At 40.6% G+C, this 17,477-nt stretch overlaps 1 protein-coding gene across 6 annotated transcripts in view; it reads right to left on the reverse strand.

Moving 5' to 3' along the window:
- LOC125463564 (partitioning defective 3 homolog) overlaps positions 1–17,477 on the reverse strand; it is a 798,969-nt gene that overhangs the window by 97,052 nt on the left and 684,440 nt on the right. For all 6 annotated transcript variants that reach the window (XM_048554970.2, XM_048554960.2, XM_048554990.2 and 3 more), the window contains one exon: positions 11,155–11,280. In XM_048554970.2, the coding sequence (XP_048410927.1) occupies positions 11,155–11,280 (126 nt within the window). The remainder of the gene's footprint in view (positions 1–11,154; positions 11,281–17,477) is intronic.

Below are 17,477 nucleotides of genomic sequence, written 5' to 3' on the forward strand. Positions count from 1 at the left end.
AACAGAACTTGATAATGAGCATTTCAAGGGACAGCAATTTCTGCACTATCTTAATCTTCGCGGAGAAGAGTATTGCAAGAGATGGTTAAAAGCCTTATTCATATCTTGAGAGCTTATGATAAAAACTACCATTGGGGCTGCGAGACACAAGCATAAAAGGCCCAAGATAAGTAGCTTAACGACTACTCTACTGATTTACTGGATTTAGCTTTTAATTATTAATGTTCAGCTTTAAATAAATAAAGTGGGAATCCAGACTATACAACCTCCATTGATCTCCAGTACACAACTTTCTGAACTGCATTTGGATAGTTTGGAGAAATGGATTTGCACAGTGTGTTCTGGCTGGCTTGCCGCATTCTTATGACCTCTACATCTGTTGGAACTTGATTTCACTTTAGAACACATTACGTGAAACATGGTGTCAGACATGTGGAGGCGAGACTGAGTGAATTTTCAGAGCTGTGAGAGATTCACCCACAATTAAAAACAAGTAAAACCTCAGTCTGCAACTTTGAAATAGCTACAGAATAGCGTAAGAAGCAGGCCCATTGAATAGTAGGAACCATGTCAAAGGTCCCAGGAAGAAGTTCTACAAGCTCCTTATACGTAGGGTGGAGAACCCATGTTGTAAAGATTTTGAAAGCTCTGAAACACACATTGAACCACATAGTAATGGAGTTTCTTATGAACTGAATATGTTCAACATCAGAGATCAGTGGAGGGGGGAGAGACTGTTGATCAGTATTTGATAGCATTAACACATCTAGTTGAATCCTCAACATTTGGATGACTAAAAGGTAAATTCGTGAGGTCCACAGGCTTCTGACTGTCACAATGATGACTACATAAGGAAAGTGTCTCAATGTGGTGACCTGGTTGGAGGGATATGATGGAACAATATTCATCACAAGAGAACGCAAGAAGCAGAGAGGCCAATGCAACCTAGAGAATGAAAATCTGCAATTTCAGATAGAAAATTTCAGGTTATGGCCTTTCACAAAACACCAAGGATAGACGTTTTTCTCTCCATAGATGCTGCCTGACTTGCTGAGTACTTCCAGCATTTTCTGTTTTTATTTCAGATTTCTAGTATCTACAGTATTTTGAAAGTGTGCAGGTTAGGTTGCAGTTCAATTTTCAGCCAATTTTTTTTTTGCATAACGAGAAATGCAAAAAGTTCCATGAACCAATATAATCAGGCCATATCATAGGATATTTTCCATTTCCTTCCTATGGCATACATTTTAGGAATCCTTTTGCATCCAGTTTGAACATCAACATGATGCGCTTACTTAGCACCTGCACCACATCTAAATATCCCAAGACAACTGGCAAGAGTGTATCAAACAATATTTAACAGTGACGCACCTAAGGCTGTATGAGGTCAGCTTGGTCAAAGAAGTAGACTTTACAGAAAATATTAATTTTAATGAGTGAAACCAGGGCATAGGGTCTGGGCAACTAAAGGCTTGGTTGCCACAGATGGAGCAAAAAATACCGGGGTATTAAAGATGCCAGAATTCTAGGAGTACAGATATAACAGAGAGATGTGGGAGTGGAAAAGATTACAGAAATGGTGAAAGGTGCACAGGTTAAGATGAATGAGAGTTTTGAAATTGAAGCAATGTTTAACCACCAGCAGAGATTTGGCAGAGAGAAGAGTGATGAATGAAGGGAACTTGCTGTGAATCAGCAACGTAGTTTTGGATGATTTCATATTTATGAATCGTTGAAAGTAGGAAGAAAGCTAGGACTGCATTGGAATAATTAGTCTGGAGGGAACAAAAGCAAAAAGGTTAGCTGTAGTGGGATTCAAAGGCTAACACTCATCACTGTTGTTGTGGATGGGTGGTTCGGTTGCATTGAAAATAATGGAACAAGTTAAAGGAGGAGAGGACTCAGCAGAGGTTACTTAAGTTTCCAGAACATGTAACAGGACAGAGAGTATGGAAAGTGTTAGGAATCTAACTTCAGGCTCAGCAGCTGAGGGGACAGCTACGAGTCAGGAGCAGTCAAGGCAGGACTGAGGATGTTGAACTTAAACTGACATAGTATATGAAACATGGTAAATTAGCTTGTAGCACAGACTGAAATATTGTGGCAATCACAGAGAGGTGGCTGCAAGGGTATCAGGGCTGGGAACTAGCTATCCAAGGATACAGGTTTTATTGAAAGGACAGGCAAGTGGGCAGAGGGAATGGTGTTGCCTTGCAAGTAAGAAATGATATAGAGTAGGAAGATGTAAAATCTGTGAGAATGCAGCTGACCACATTGGACCACTGGAAAATGAGACTGGCAAAGTGGTGATGGGGAACAAAGCAGTGGAGGAACTGAGTAGGTACTTTGCATCAGTTTTCACAATGGGAGACCAGTAGTATACCAGAACTTTAAAACAGTCAGGGCAAAGACTCTGGATTAGTACTTGGAGTTTAGAAGAAGTGGGAGAGATTTTACTGAAACTTATAGAATGCTGACAGGCCTGGATAGGGTGAGGATGAAGTTTCCACTAATAGGAGAGACAAAGACCTGAGGGCAGAGCCTCAGGGTGAAGGGAAGATCCTTTGGAACTGAGATGAGAAATAATTTCTTCAGCCTGAGGTTAATCTGTGGAACTCAATGCCACAGAGGGCCGTGGAGGCCAAGTCATTGAATGTACTTAAGACAGAGATAGGTAGGTTCTTGATTAGTCAGGGAATTAGGGCTTACAGGGAGAAAGCAGGAAAATGGATTTGAGTAAAGTAACAGTCATGACCAAACAACTGAGAGATTCAGTGGGCCGAATGGAATTCAGCTCCTATGTTTTATAGTCACTTCAGTGTTTCAAAACACACCCTCGAAAAGGACATGATCTTTTAGAATTCAAATTCTCAACTGTCAGCTGTTTCAACAAGCTGTTTCTTGTTGCAATTTTTAACTACTTTTCAACATTGAGAAGCTTTTGCTTTTAAAGCATTGTAAACTGAAGACGACTCTGATCACTTTTCACTCACTGCTTCACAGAGAGCTTTCACTCTTTTCTGTCTGATGTAGATATTTCACATGACATTCTAATGTCTTATCTGTTGTTTTCCCAGCTGCAAATGAATCTGATGAGGTCACTTCTTCATCAACTTTCTCTGTTTCAATCTTGTGCAAGGATACACATTTTCAGCTGCATTGTTTTACATATACTCCCGTGGTTAGTCATGTTGGCCAATGGGAAGCCAGGTAACGTTTGGGTTGTGGGCCCCGTTGTACATACCCATATTAGTACTGCCAGCTGTTTGGGCCAGTTTAAGGTGGATTTGGGTTAATGCACAGCTCTGAATCAAATTAACATGGCAGCCATGTTGGATGGTGCAGCTATCTGTCCCTAATTTGGACTCCACGATACCACAGGTTTTTACAGTACTCATTGCAGAAAATGCAAATATGAGATTAACATGAAAATGGGCTGGGAAGGAATTTAGCAGGCAATGAAGCTGATGAACAATGGCAGACATTTAAGAAAATACATCATGCTCCATAGCTCCTGAACCCTACTGCACATGCCAGTTGGTGAGAGGACACATCACCATCCAATTCTGGAAGGCACAACCACGTGTGGGCCGTGAGGCTCTGCCCAACAGCAGGAAAATTAAAAGGAATGTAGGTGAGACAGAAACTTGGTAGACAAATTTTGGAAAAAAATGTGAGATTATGTACTGTTAAGCAGAATAGAAGACCTGAGTATTATTTAAATAGAGAAATACTGATGTGAGTTTGCTCGCTGAGCTGGAAGGTTAGTTTTCAGACGTATCATCACCATTCTAGGTAACATCATCAGTGAGCCTCCAATGAAGCGCTGGTGTTATGTCCCGCTTTCTATTTATCTGTTTAGGTTTCCTTGGGTTGGTGATGTCATTTCCTGCATTGGGGATGTCATTTCCTGTTCTTTTTCTCAGAGGATGGTAGATTGGCTCCAAATCAATGTGTTTGTTGATTGAGTTCCGGTTGGAATGCCATGCTTCTAGGAATTCTCGTGTGCGTCTCTGTTTGGCTTGTCCTAGGATGGATGTGCTGTCCCAATCAAAGTGGTGTCCTTCCTTATCTGTATGTAAGGATACGAGTGATAGTGGGTCATGTCGTTTTGTGGCTAGTTGATGTTCATGTATCCTGGCGGCTAGCTATCTGGTGGAGAAATACTGTAGAAAGCTGCAGCACAGATGCTCTTGGGAGTACTTATGCATGAATCACAAAAAGTTAACATATAAATTCAGCAGTAATAAGGAAGACAAATGGAATTTTACCTTTATACGACAAGTTTTGTTAAAATTCTACATGACATTAGACAGACCACACCTATAAAATTGAGACACATTCTGGTCCCCTTTGGAAGGGAAGCTAAATGGGACCTGGAGCTAGTATATTAGGATGATCCTGGATAAAGAGGGACTTCCTAATGAGGAGAGGCTTAGTGGATTAAGTTAATACTCAGTGATGTTTAGAAGAATTACTGAATTATTCAACGTTATTGAAACATCGATGATTCCTCGGGAGCTTGACAGGACGGATGCAAAAAAGTCATTTCCCTTGTGGAAGAGCCTAGGACCAGAGGAGATAATCTCAGCGGTCACCCATGGAAAACAAAGATGAGGAAAAATTTCTTCGCTCAGAGGTTAGTGAATCTGTAGAGTTCTTTTCAGCAGGGAGCTGCCAAGATTGGGTCATAAAGAATATTGAAGCTGTAATTGAACAATAAGCCATCAAATTTTATGTTATGAAGAAAAGGTAGGAAACTGGAGTTGAGGATTACTTAAGATTTGATGGGTCAAGTGGTCTCTTTCTGCTCTATAGTTTTAACTGATATCCTGATCATTGTAATTTAAGAAACAAACCATTAATATCTCTCTTCACTTAGCTTGTAATACAGAAAAGCACAGAAGATGCAGAGGGGGGTTAGCTGCTAGAATCCTCACATTTTCAATAATTCAAAACCCATGACTTTTTAAACTTGAAGTGCAAAAATTTGATTTGCAATGTTTTGAAAGAACAAGAAGCCCATGGACACTAACTGGAGATAATTTGCAACTTGCCTTAGTTAAATATTCAAAAGTCACATTCTATCTTTATGAAACTTAGGGGCTATATTAGTTATGCTAAAAAATCTGCTAATTGGACCATATTTACATATGCAGATGAATAGTCCAAAATTGCTTCCCACTGTAATTAAAATAGCACAAATGGTGCGCTACACCATGTCTCTGTCCATTTGTAGAGCTAATTTCTTCATTGAAATTCTAATTTGTACATTATACTTCAACAAAGCATTGAAGTGCAAATTCTGTGCAGTAACTTTTAACAAAATCTCAAATAACTCAATGTTCCCTTCAGTATTTGCTGAATTTCTTTAACCGAAGAATATATCCAATGGGTCTTTGATTCTCAATTAATGCTTGCTGCAAGAGGACGCAGAAGCTTTGGAGGAAGGGTACAGAAAGGCAACAAGAATAAATCTGAACGACTTAAGAAGGTTAAAAAAGCTAAATAACCGTGTAGAAAGGACAATTAAAGGATACATGGCAGACATAGATTAATATTTAATGCATTAGGTAAGGTAAATCTTAACACAACTTTAAAAATAAACCAAGATAACAGAGGTCAGTCGTATAAACCACTGAAAACTAAATTTGAAAGAAAATCTTCAGCAAAAGCATGACAACAGCATACATTATCTGCTGAATGAAGTAACAGTGAGCCTTTGGGTTTAGGGTATTCAATTTACAGCTGAACACTAGAATGAGTGGGCTATATATACTGAGGTACTTTGGGATCTTTTTGTATAGTAATAATATCTTTCCTGACAGATCAAACCTTTAAGTTGTCACATTTTTGTAACCCGTCCCCTCAGCAGGGTGATCATCAGAATAATGTCAGAACCCAGTCATTTATGGAATAACTGTGTGTTTGGCACAAAAGTCAACAATAATGCTGAGCCAGTGAACATAATCTACCAGCTTCCCACAGGCCCACAACTGTTCGTGTTCAGTGTTATTGATACGCTTGGTTTGAACTTAACATTGTTCTCTGGTAATTGCAAATAAATTTTAATATGCATTATTTTGCTGACTTCAGACAGATGGAGAGTGATAGATGTGACAAGACCACATAAAAATAATCCCAAAACAACTGCAATCCCTAAAAACAATCCAAACATTTTAAGCTAAGCTTAACTTTTCATTGGAGAATAGCTCACGAACAACTGAGGCCCTAAATATCATTTAGGATCAAAAATGATCAATTAAAGAGTATGCACACATTTCACTGGGTTTGAAAGACTCCTGTGACAGTTTGAAAAGTTGCTATGGCAATTTGTTAAAAAAAAGTGCATGCACCCGAATTTTCTTTCATTTCTATTCTTCATTCCTGGAGAACACCTGCTCCTGTTAGGCTCTGGCCTGGCAGTTAGCTAAAGCTGGTTGGACAAGCAATTTAGATCAAATTCACAAACATTGGCCAGTTTTGTCTCCTCTGCTCTTGAAAAGCTAACCCATAGGCCTATGATTCCCTGGTGGAGATTAATGTTCACAGTGTCTCAGTGGTTAGCACTGCTGCCTCAGCACTAGGCACCTGGGTTTGACTCTACTCTCAGGCACCTGTCTGTGTGGAGTTTGCATGTTCTCTCCATGTGGATTTCCTCCGGATGCACTGGTTTCCTCCCACAGTCCAAAGTTGTTCAGGTTAGGTGGGCTGGTCATGCTAAATTGCTCCTAGTGTCTAGGCTAGGTGGATTAGCCATGGGAAACGCAGGGTTACAGAAACAGCGTAGTGGTGTGGGTTCAGGTGGGATGGTCTTTGTAGGCTGGTGTGAACTTGATGGGCCAAATGGCCTGCATCCACATTGAAGGGATGCGAAGAAACTAAAGTTGACACTGTTTTCCCAGACCATAGATGATCGTGGCACTTTAACCAGAGGGTCACCACACCTCAGGTGAGGTGAGAGGTTGAGAAGCAAAGTCCTTTATGGAATCATCAGCTGGTGTGGGAGTCAAATCTACGCTATTGGCCTCACTCTGCATCACAAAACAGCCGTCCAGCTGACTGAGCTAACCAGCCTTCACAGATAATGAATGGCCAGATTACTTATGCGGCATCTTTAATCTGGGTACTGATTCAATACAGCTATACTGAATCCTGCTCTGAGCTGAAATGCGCACTTCCTAGCATGGGTCAAGCAATGCTAGGAGTCCAAGTCATTTCTTTACTTCCTGATCAATGTCATTTGCACTGTCCCAACTGTTTACCGTGAAGTTAGCATGGATCTTGAATTTAACCTAAGATCTTTCTCTTTGAAATTACAACATTCAGTGTGAACATGTTTTAATTCGAAAATTTGTAATCAGCACTCTCAAAATTAGCAAATCACTACTAACACACATACAGTGTTATTTTAAGCAACTCAATTTCTGAATTTCTACTGAGACTCATCTACCATTTTCCCTTGAAACTTAGTCGGTAAATTCCAAACAATGTAAGAAAAGGTGGGAAACAAACAAAATACGTATAATATAATCAGGAAACATGTTTCTAATTGAAACTGAGTTACAAAACAAGCTGTTGCCGTGATCATTTGCTCCTTATATTAGGACTGATACTCATATATACATACTTTGCAAATGAATCAAATTTCCGCGTTTTACAAAAAAACTTCTACTTTTATGGAGGTCAACAAGTCAACAGGTTGAGAGAATGTTCCCTAGACAAGTGTTCATTTCACCCAGTTGTTTAGACTGAACACCCCAGTTCACAAAGGATTGATGGCAGATAGCCAAGTTGTTTATTTAAAAACTGGGACACTTTGTGAAAAAAGCCTATAGAAATGACACATTAGTAGCAGACAATACATGAATTGTACCCGATCATAGATACAATCGTGGGCTGTCCCACATAACTTATTCTTATTTAGGGAGCGGTGATTAAAAAAGTTGGAACCACCACAATAATTTGAAAGAGTTCTTGTGCTAAATTGCTCAAGAGGTTTGCAAGCAATTGTGTTTGTGTCATTTTATGTCTGGATATAGTACTTACAGCAAATATGCTTTATCTGTTAGGTCGAAGACCTTCCCCATGGTCAACAGTAGGGTAGCAATATGATCACCATTCTGAGACAGACAACAAAATTACTCCCTGAAGAAAACTACGTGATTCTTGCAAGCAGAGCTACAAATCTTTCATAATGAAGAAACTGTGGCAGAGTTGGGGCATGGAATATGAAGGAAGAAATGTGAAAAATGTCAAATGTTGAGAGGGTATTTTTGTAATTATGATAGACAAAATCATGTAAAGTGTCATTTTGATGGATTTGCCAAGATGACTTTGATCAATGAAAAGCATTTAAGACCCAACATGATGGAAACAGAAATGCTATCTAAAATTATGCCTAAATAGTCGAGCTCTAATTTTAGATTTACAACATCCTGCTCTGGGCTCAGCAGCAAGAGTGAATAATGGACCTGATTTACTCAAGAGTAGAAACCTCTATACTTTTTAAAGTAACGGAACAGCAACATATTTCTGTCAAGAGATTCTGGTCAGAGCTCTGTCAGAAATGCAGAGCTGTCCCTCTGTTCTGAAAGATCCCTTGCAGCACAGACCATGGAGGCCCCAAAATCCACTGCATCAACTGCCTTATTTTGAAATCAAACTGCCACTCAGGCAGTTCATGTGAAAGGTTAAGGGCAAATGTGAGGTTACTGGACTGGGGGTTGGGATACCAGCTAAGCAGGATGCAAGGGAGCTGGTGCCAAGTGTGCCAGGGACATGGGGCAGCAGGAAAGCGATGAGTATATCACAGCGGAATAGTGAGAACAGGTTAGTGGGAGCTTTGGAGGTGGCCAGGGGCGAAAAAATGGTGGGATATCAAGCCTGGCATGCAAGGATGGGCCTCCTGCCAGAAGAGGGTGAACGTTAGTGGTATTGGATCTGGAACAGGGGCTGGGAGAGATCAGCCTGGACAGGCAGTGTGGGTGGAGGGGCTTGAGGGTTGTCGAGTCCCAGGCTAGAAAGGGTCAGATCGTGGGGGTAACAAAGAAAGGGAGCTGTTGGGGCAGGCTGCCGCTATTCAGGTTTTATTGGTGTAAGGGGTCTGAGAGGGGTATGTTTAAGGGTATGTAAACTATGTTTGGGGTCAATTTAATCGTCACGAATGAGTTAGACTAGATATTTTATTGCCTATCTTCTGAGAAGCTATTTACTTTACAGAAGATGAGCCCTCCAAATTCTCAGATTTAAATGGATACTTTCAGAGGGTTTCAGGAGCAGGGAACTACCCAGTAGAATCTTCAAATCCCAGGTAATTCCATACAAAAATAGGAACAGGAGTAGACCTTGTGGGCTCTTGAGCCTGCTCAGCCATTCAAGAGGATCATGGCTGATGTGACATTCCTCATGGCAACTTGTTGGCCCTTTCTCTGTAATTAACACCGCAGGGCTCCCTCAGAGCCTGCTATGATGGGGATTGCGCAGGGGGCCATATACGACCCTCATCAATGCTGGGAAGTCCCAGAGGGCCATGGGTTTGTAAACCGCTTCAACAGAGATGACGATAAGAAGGTCACCTCGCCTCAGGCAAGGGGAGAAGTTGAGGAAGTGGGATCCTCACGGTAACCTCAGACAGGTTGGGAGTGGAACCCATGCTGTTGGCATCAAAAGCCAGCAGTTCAGCCAAATGAGCTAAGTGCTGGAAAAACATCTGCCAGTTTTTTAAAATCCTGGCCAATTTCTCCTTGTTCAGCCAAACACTACCTATATTCATTCCAAACACACGAATTATGTCATCTCTTAGCCTTCTAAATTCAATGCTGTTCCAAATCCAAACCATCTAATGCTGCATGATGTAGTCGCAAGTAAATTCAAAAGGTGGTATTTCCTAAACATAACGATTTAAATATATAGTTAAATATATTATAAAAATAACCGCTGATATCATAATATAAACGATTGTTAAGTATTTTATTCGCGTTGACTCGTTCATTTAGGTACCCAACGAAATAAATATATAATGAGGAGGCCTTTTAAAATGTTGACAATGCTTCTCATACTCCATATTGGTAAGTAACATTCAAACCATACAAATGCCAGGCAATGATCATCCCCTATAAGAAAGAATCTAACCATTATCTTTTCATGCATGATGGCATTCCCATCATTGAATTGCCTACATTCCAGGGTTACCATTAACTAGAACCTGAACAGGACCAGCCATATCAAAACAGTGGCTACAAGAGCAAGTCAGAAAAAAACCTACAACTACCTCACCTCCTGTCCATCCAAAGCCTGTCGACCATCTACATGGCATATATCAGGAGGAATATGATGGAATACGCCCCAATGGCCTGGATGAATATAGCTCGAACAACACGCAAGAGGCATGCCAGCGTCCAGGACAAAGCAGCCTGCTTGATTGGCATCCAATTTGCTACCTTCCTGCATTGACTTCCTTCACCACCAATGCACAATGACAGCAGTGTGCACCATCCACAACATCTCTTGCAGTAGCTTACCAAGCCTCCTTTGTCAGCAACTTCAAACCTGTGAGCTATATCACCTAGTAGAACAGAAACAGCAGACCCATGGGAACATCACCACCTGCAAGTTCCCCTGAAAGCCACACAAAATTTTGACTTGGAACAAAATAATTTTTCCTTAATTGTTGCTGGGTCAAAATTCAGGAGCTCCATACCTAACAGCACACTGATGTAATGACACCACAGGGATTTTGGTGGTTCAAAGCGAGAGCTCACATCTAACTTCTCCAGGGCAAACTGGGATAGATGTTGGTCTAGCCAGCAATGCCCACATCCACGACCAAATAAAAATAATTCAAATAACCACGTAATATGAATGCAACTGGCTGTGAAACAACGTTAGATCCTTAACTACTGTGTCATAGATTTTCTCATAAATCAATCAGATAAAAATACCATTCTTGAATATAATTCAGAATTCCACAGACTGCTTTATATTTTTGTGTTAGGAATTCAAACAGTGAGAGAATCTCTTTTCACTGTTATGATGTTTTTGTGATGTGCCATGTTGCAATGACTGGATATGCTGTGTGTATATTTTGGCAAATTCTACATGCAGTATCAGAAAGAATACACTCTTTTTTTTATATGTACAACATAGTCATACCTCTCTTGTTCTTGCTTCATTTGTGTTCGCTCGTCCTCAGACGGGTATGTTTCTTCCACCTTGCCCTTGTTTGACCCTTTACGATCAAGCTTCCCAACTTTTTCTTCTTTACGGTATTTGCCAAACCTAGCAACCACAATAAATTTGAATACATGGTCAAATTTTCAGAAATAATCTTATTAATAATGCAATGTGTTATTCTGAAGAACTTGAATGATTAGTGCCCTTATATATGTCTTGCAAAGGTCTTAAGCAGCACAACTTAATAAAAGTATGCAAGACTTTGAGGAGATCGGGGAAACAAATGTGGTTAGACAAGCTTGTTAAACTGAATGCACGCTTCTTTGTATTCCCTTTTTTTCTCCCAGCCCTAGCATTCTCCCTCTTCAACCCACTGAAAACTTTGATTGCTTGTTGAGTTATGATTCAGTGAACACACAAGTGACCACTGTTCAAATCTGAATCTAACTAATGTGCATTAACAGATGGCGCAGTCATGCAGGGGATCCATACAAAGCCAAAAATCTGCAATCATCCAAAACCTATCTATAAACACTTCCTTTAAGGTTAATCTGAGCCCTTTTCAGTGACCTTGCTATGGCCCTAACTGAAGAGACCCCGCTGATTTTTATGGCTCAACTAAAAACCATCATATCCAGCTGTTATTGGGAAAACCATAGGTCATTATTTTCTTCTTTTTCTCTGCTATGCTACTTATTGAAAGCTGCCTAATTCAGACTAAACAGGGGGGAATTATCTTCCATTTAGAGTCATACAGCATGGAAAAGAGACCCTTCAGTCCAACTCGTCCATGCCAACCAGGTAAACTAAACTAAACTGATCTAATCCCATTTGCCTATGTTTGGCCTATATCCCTCAAACTTTCCTGTCATGTATTTTCCAAATGCCTTTCATATGTCCTAATTGTACCCACCTCCACCAGTTTCTCTTGCTGCTCATTCCATACATGCACTACTCTCTGTGTGAAAATGTTGCCCCTCAGGTCCTTTTCACATCATTCCCCTCTTACCACAAACCTACGTCCTTTAGTTCGATTTCTCCAATGCTTGGGAAAAAGACCTCGTTACTCACCCTATCCATGCAATTAATGATTTTATAAACCTCGATAAGGTCATCCCTCAACATCGATGCTCCAGTGTCCCAACCTATACACAGCCTCTTCTTATAACTGAAACCCTCCAGTCCGTTCGACATTCTCATAAATTAATTCTCTTTAAAACTTGTTTTCAGAAGGTGGAGGAGGCCTCCAGACATAGATATGTTCACACAGAGAATGAACTAAGTTCATGAAGTTGGCATTTGGAGAAAAGCATAAATCTGTGCGGCAGGACAGAGGACTGCACAGGACTTCCGATTAACATACACACGGTGATCCAAAATAATTAAAGAAGGCAGCTTAACAATACCGTGTGGAGCTGGATGAACACAGCAGGCCAAGCAGGATCTCAAGAGCACAAAAGCTGACGTTTCGGGCCTAGACCCTTCATCTGATGAAGGATCTAGGCCCGAAACGTCAGCTTTTGTGCTCCTGAGATGCTGCTTGGCCTGCTGTGTTCATCCAGCTCCACACTTTGTTATCTTGGATTCTCCGGCATCTGCAGTTCCCATTATCTCTGAGCTTAACAATACCTTTGGGTAATGCAATTAAGCATGGACATTAAGTGCCGACCTCGCCAGCAATGCCCACATCCTACAAACAAAATCAAAGGAAAAACAGGAGTAGGAGGCAATGGCCTGGTGGTATTATCGCTGGACAGTTAATCTAGAGACCCAGATAATGCTCTGGGGACCCGGGTTCAAAACCCGCCAGGGCAGATGGTGGGATGTAAATTAGAAAAATACCTGGAATTAAGAGTCTAATGAGACTGTAAATCCATTGTCGATTTTTGAGGAAATATTGCCCTTCAGGCAAGTAAACTGGTCTAGCCTACATGTGATTCCAGCCCCACAGCAATATGGTTGACTCTTAATTGCCCTCTGGGCAATGCAGGAAGGGCAATAAATGCTGCCTAGCCAGTGATGCCCACATCCCATGAATGAATAAAAAATAGAGTGGGCCACGATCAGAGGTACAGATAGAGTAGACAGCAGAGATTTTTCCAAGGGTGGAAGTAGTTCTTATGAGGGGGCACAGTTTTGAAGTGAGTGGAGGTAGATATAGGGGAGACGTCAGAGGTAAGTTCTTTACTCAGAGAGGTAGGGGTGTGGAAAGCATTTCCGGAGAGGGTAGTGGAGTCAGCTGCATGAAGGGCATTTAAGCAGCTATTAGATAGACATATGGGTGACAATATAAGGTAGGGGTGGAGGTTAGATAGACCTTAGGGTTAGGTAAAATTTCGCACAACATCGAAGGCTGAAGGACCTGCACTGTGCTGTACTGTTCTATGTTCTTGCACTTCCTCCCACTTCAACTGAGGTCATGACTGATCTGATCTTGGCCTCAACATCAAGTTTCTTCCTCCACCCCAGAACAGTTCAAGATCTATCCATCTTAGTCTGATGTTGCCCTAATGCTTGCTTCAGGAGCTAGGCTATTATGACATGAAGGACGTTAAGCTTCAAACAAAGCTAATGATTCCACATTGCATTCTCTAACTTCAGAACTAACCATTCCCAGATCATTACCTTCACTAGTCATTCCTACATTATTCTGTGAGTATATCTCACAGAACCATGACAACCTTAAGTTGATTGACTTCTAAAGCAGCTCAGACAGTGCTCTGGCTTTGTTGACCTTAAATACGATGCCAAAATCTTCCTGTTTTACGTCCTTTTAAGTCTTAAAAATTTAATAAATTTTTATTAAAAACATGTTCTCCCCATCCCAGGATTGCCCAACCAAGCACAATTATTTTTATTAACTTATTAGTCATACTTTAGCATCTCAATAATTCTATGAATTTCACATGGACTTACCACTGAAGAGCTGACAGGGCTCACTTTCAGCCTAGCAGTCTGAGTGATAATCTAGTGGGACTGATCAAACTGTCCATTATCAAATCTGCCCAATTTTCATCCCATGCAAATTGGTTCTCTTTGTGCATAGCCTCTTTAGCTGTTATATCTTTTGCAAACTGTCATCTTTAAACAATTGGAGTGGGTCATCAAATAGTCATTTTTGATTGGTCGGCATCCCAAGGAAGGCTTTTACAGTGGAAGTGCTTTGCTTCCTAACGATCTTATTATTTTGGTAATTTCACCATCAAAATACTTGAGCATTAAAACTCTTTGGGACACACATTTGAATTCTATTTCACAGGGAATCAAGTTATCTTTAGGGAAAACAGATTTTCTGTGTGTAGTATGTTATGATCCCAGCTGACGTTATTACTGGACAAGTCAAATCCTAGCTTGAAACCTGTATTTATAAATCTTACTTTGTTTTTTTTAAATGAGGTGGCCTTTCACTGAAACACAAGCATGCAATGCTGCAGATTTGGTTTTAACAATAAACAGAAATTTTTCTGGAAAATAAAATGAAAACAAAATAGAATAAACCAAAACTATTTACAAATAATGAGTTTAAATGTTTTGAAAAACACAACAAAATACCACCCATCTATTCCCAAAGCACTTCCTTACAATACTTTAACATCAGGAAGAATTCCCTTCTCCACTATATACAGGGTTTGACTTAGCTGCAGCTTCAATTTCTGGCTTCGAGTATCTGACAGCCACCTGCTTCAGCAGATGCCTTCAAGAGTGTACTGGATAATTATCTTAACACGATTTGCAGAAGTGCAGGGAAAAGGCCAGGGAGTGGTGCTCTTCCAGTTAGCCAGCACTGATGGGACTTCCTACTGCACCATAACTGTGGTGTTCAGCACCAATGCCCACCACTGATACCATGTAGGAAGCACAAGGCCCTGGACCAACCATTGACAGCTCATGATCAAGGTAGCTTTTTTAAATTCACTTGTGGGACAGTGTTTATTGCTTATCCCTGGTTGCCCTTGAGAGGGTGGTAGTGAGCTACCTTCTTAAATCACTTCAGCCATGTTCGGCAGATAGACCCATAATGCTATTAGAGAGGGGGTATTCCAGGACTTTGACTCAGTGACACTGAAGGAATGGCAATATATTTCCAAGTAAGGATGTCGGTGTCTTAGAGGGGAACTTACAGATGTTATTGTTTCCATGTATCTGTTGCCCTTTTCCTTCTGAATACTTGTGGTGTGCATTGAGAAGGTGTTGTCTAAGGACCTTTGGCCAGTGTTACAACCAATTCTATTTTCTTTACTAATACACACGGGATATTCAGCAGTCTCTAGTGGGATCTCTGCAATAAGTCTCAGCAGAAGAGGCCTATCTTATGTAACAGGATACCAAGGTGTAGAGCTTGATGAACACAGCAGGGCAAGCAGTATCAGAGGAGCAGGAAAGCTGACGTTTTGGGCTTAGACCCTTCTTCAGAAAAGAAACAGGATGCAAGTTTGTTATATTTCAGCAAATATCCCCAGCTTACTGTAACCCTTAGGCTTTTTAAATACTGCTAACACAAGCTAGAAAAGAATCATGTGCCTCCAACATGAGTCCAACTGATTTCCACCAAGAGGCTAGGACACATCACCAGATGAGGCCGAGCACAGTGTAGTTCAAATATTAACTCTTTCAGAACTATTACCTATTCACCAGTAACCAATCTATGATTCTGTGATCTTGGTTAGAACTATCATCTTTAATTTACCTCGGGAAGTAAGTATATTTGCAATGTGTGGCCTCAAATGGACTCGTCAATGTTAAACATAGCTGCACAGAAAGAGCAGAACAATACACAACACAGTGCTCTGTTTGTGACACAAGTCCATCTCGATGTATAGTTGGTAATAGTGGGAAGTTTGCTTGTACTTGATAACATTACTAAATAACACAAAGCTCTACTGATCACCTTCTTAGTGGTTACGATGATGTAGGTTGCAGGAGTGGACTGAAGCAAATCTATTGTGGTTTTTTTTCCAATTAATCCAGAAACAAATCAAATAACGTCCATGATTGTCCAACATGGCAGAAATCTTTGATGCATAGTCAGTTGGTAGTGAATTTTCAAGAAATGGGCAAAGGTAGGTTGGCCTTCAGTGTAGCTTGAAGTAACAGCTTCTATTGAAGATATCACTTGAGCAGGAGCTATTTTAAGAGAGTATTTTTTGAGAAAGTGCTTTTCTTTCCCAGCTCTCCTTTTCTTATAAGTTATTAATAGTCCACCAAGTTTGCAGATGTATGAAACGTTGATTTTGCAGACCTGGACTACCAATCATGTGTATGGTGTGTGATGTGTGCTAATAATTTTTGTAAGTTGAATTATTTTATGGCCTCTGCAAAATGGGCAGAATTACTTTTTAATGATTGGCGCACAGAACACACATTAGGAATCATAAACCTGACTACTTTAATAGCTCATTTTCAGTAATACAGCTCTTTAAGCAGTTCAACGCACTTTGTAAAATGCATTGTAGAGAATGAATACTGACAATTGAGCTCCTTGTGGTAGGGTGAGCAATTATTCCTTCTCGTTAACTATTCACGAATTTGGGTGTGAGCCCACATGCAAACAGCTTTCTCCTTACTGACTACATTTTATGCAGTTTTATAATAGAAAAAGTTTTATGATGACTGGTAAAACAGTACGAACAATGTTGAAAAGCAGGCATTACATCCAAATGATAATTTAACAAAGCCCAACAAAATAGCTATTGTTACTGAATTCCTCAGGAACAGGGAGGTAAAGAACCCACCTCAAGTGAAAACAAGAGGACTGCTGAAACTTGAAAATCGGATCCATTGTCAACAAAATAATGCCAAATATCCCACAGGAAATAAGGGTAAAACAAACATTATGGATTGGCTGCAGGAATGATATTACCTTTTCTGGTCTGACAGTAGCAGGCTTCAAAAGAAAGCCAGATGGCTAAAAATTTTGGAACAGGAGCAGAACATTCAGTTCGTTGAACCTGCTGTGCCATCTTGTTAGCCATGACACGTCTGTCTTTTTCGTCTACCTTCTTGGCTTTCCTCAATATTACCGTTCCAACGAAGTGGCTATTTTCATGCACATGCTTAAACTGACTTTGAATCTATAGTAGATAACAAAGTGTGAAGCTGGATGAACACAGCAGGCCAAGCAGCATCTCAGGAGCACAAAAGCTGACGTTTCGGGCCTAGACCCTTCATCAGATCCTCTGAAGAAGGGTCTAGGCCCGAAACGTCAGCTTTTGTGCTCCTGAGATGCTGCTTGGCCTGCTGTGTTCATCCAGCTTCACAGTTTGTTATCTTGAATTCTCCAGCAGCTGCAGTTCCCATTATCT

This window comes from Stegostoma tigrinum, chromosome 2, assembly GCF_030684315.1.
Source record: "Stegostoma tigrinum isolate sSteTig4 chromosome 2, sSteTig4.hap1, whole genome shotgun sequence".
Taxonomy (NCBI): Eukaryota; Metazoa; Chordata; class Chondrichthyes; order Orectolobiformes; family Stegostomatidae; genus Stegostoma; species Stegostoma tigrinum.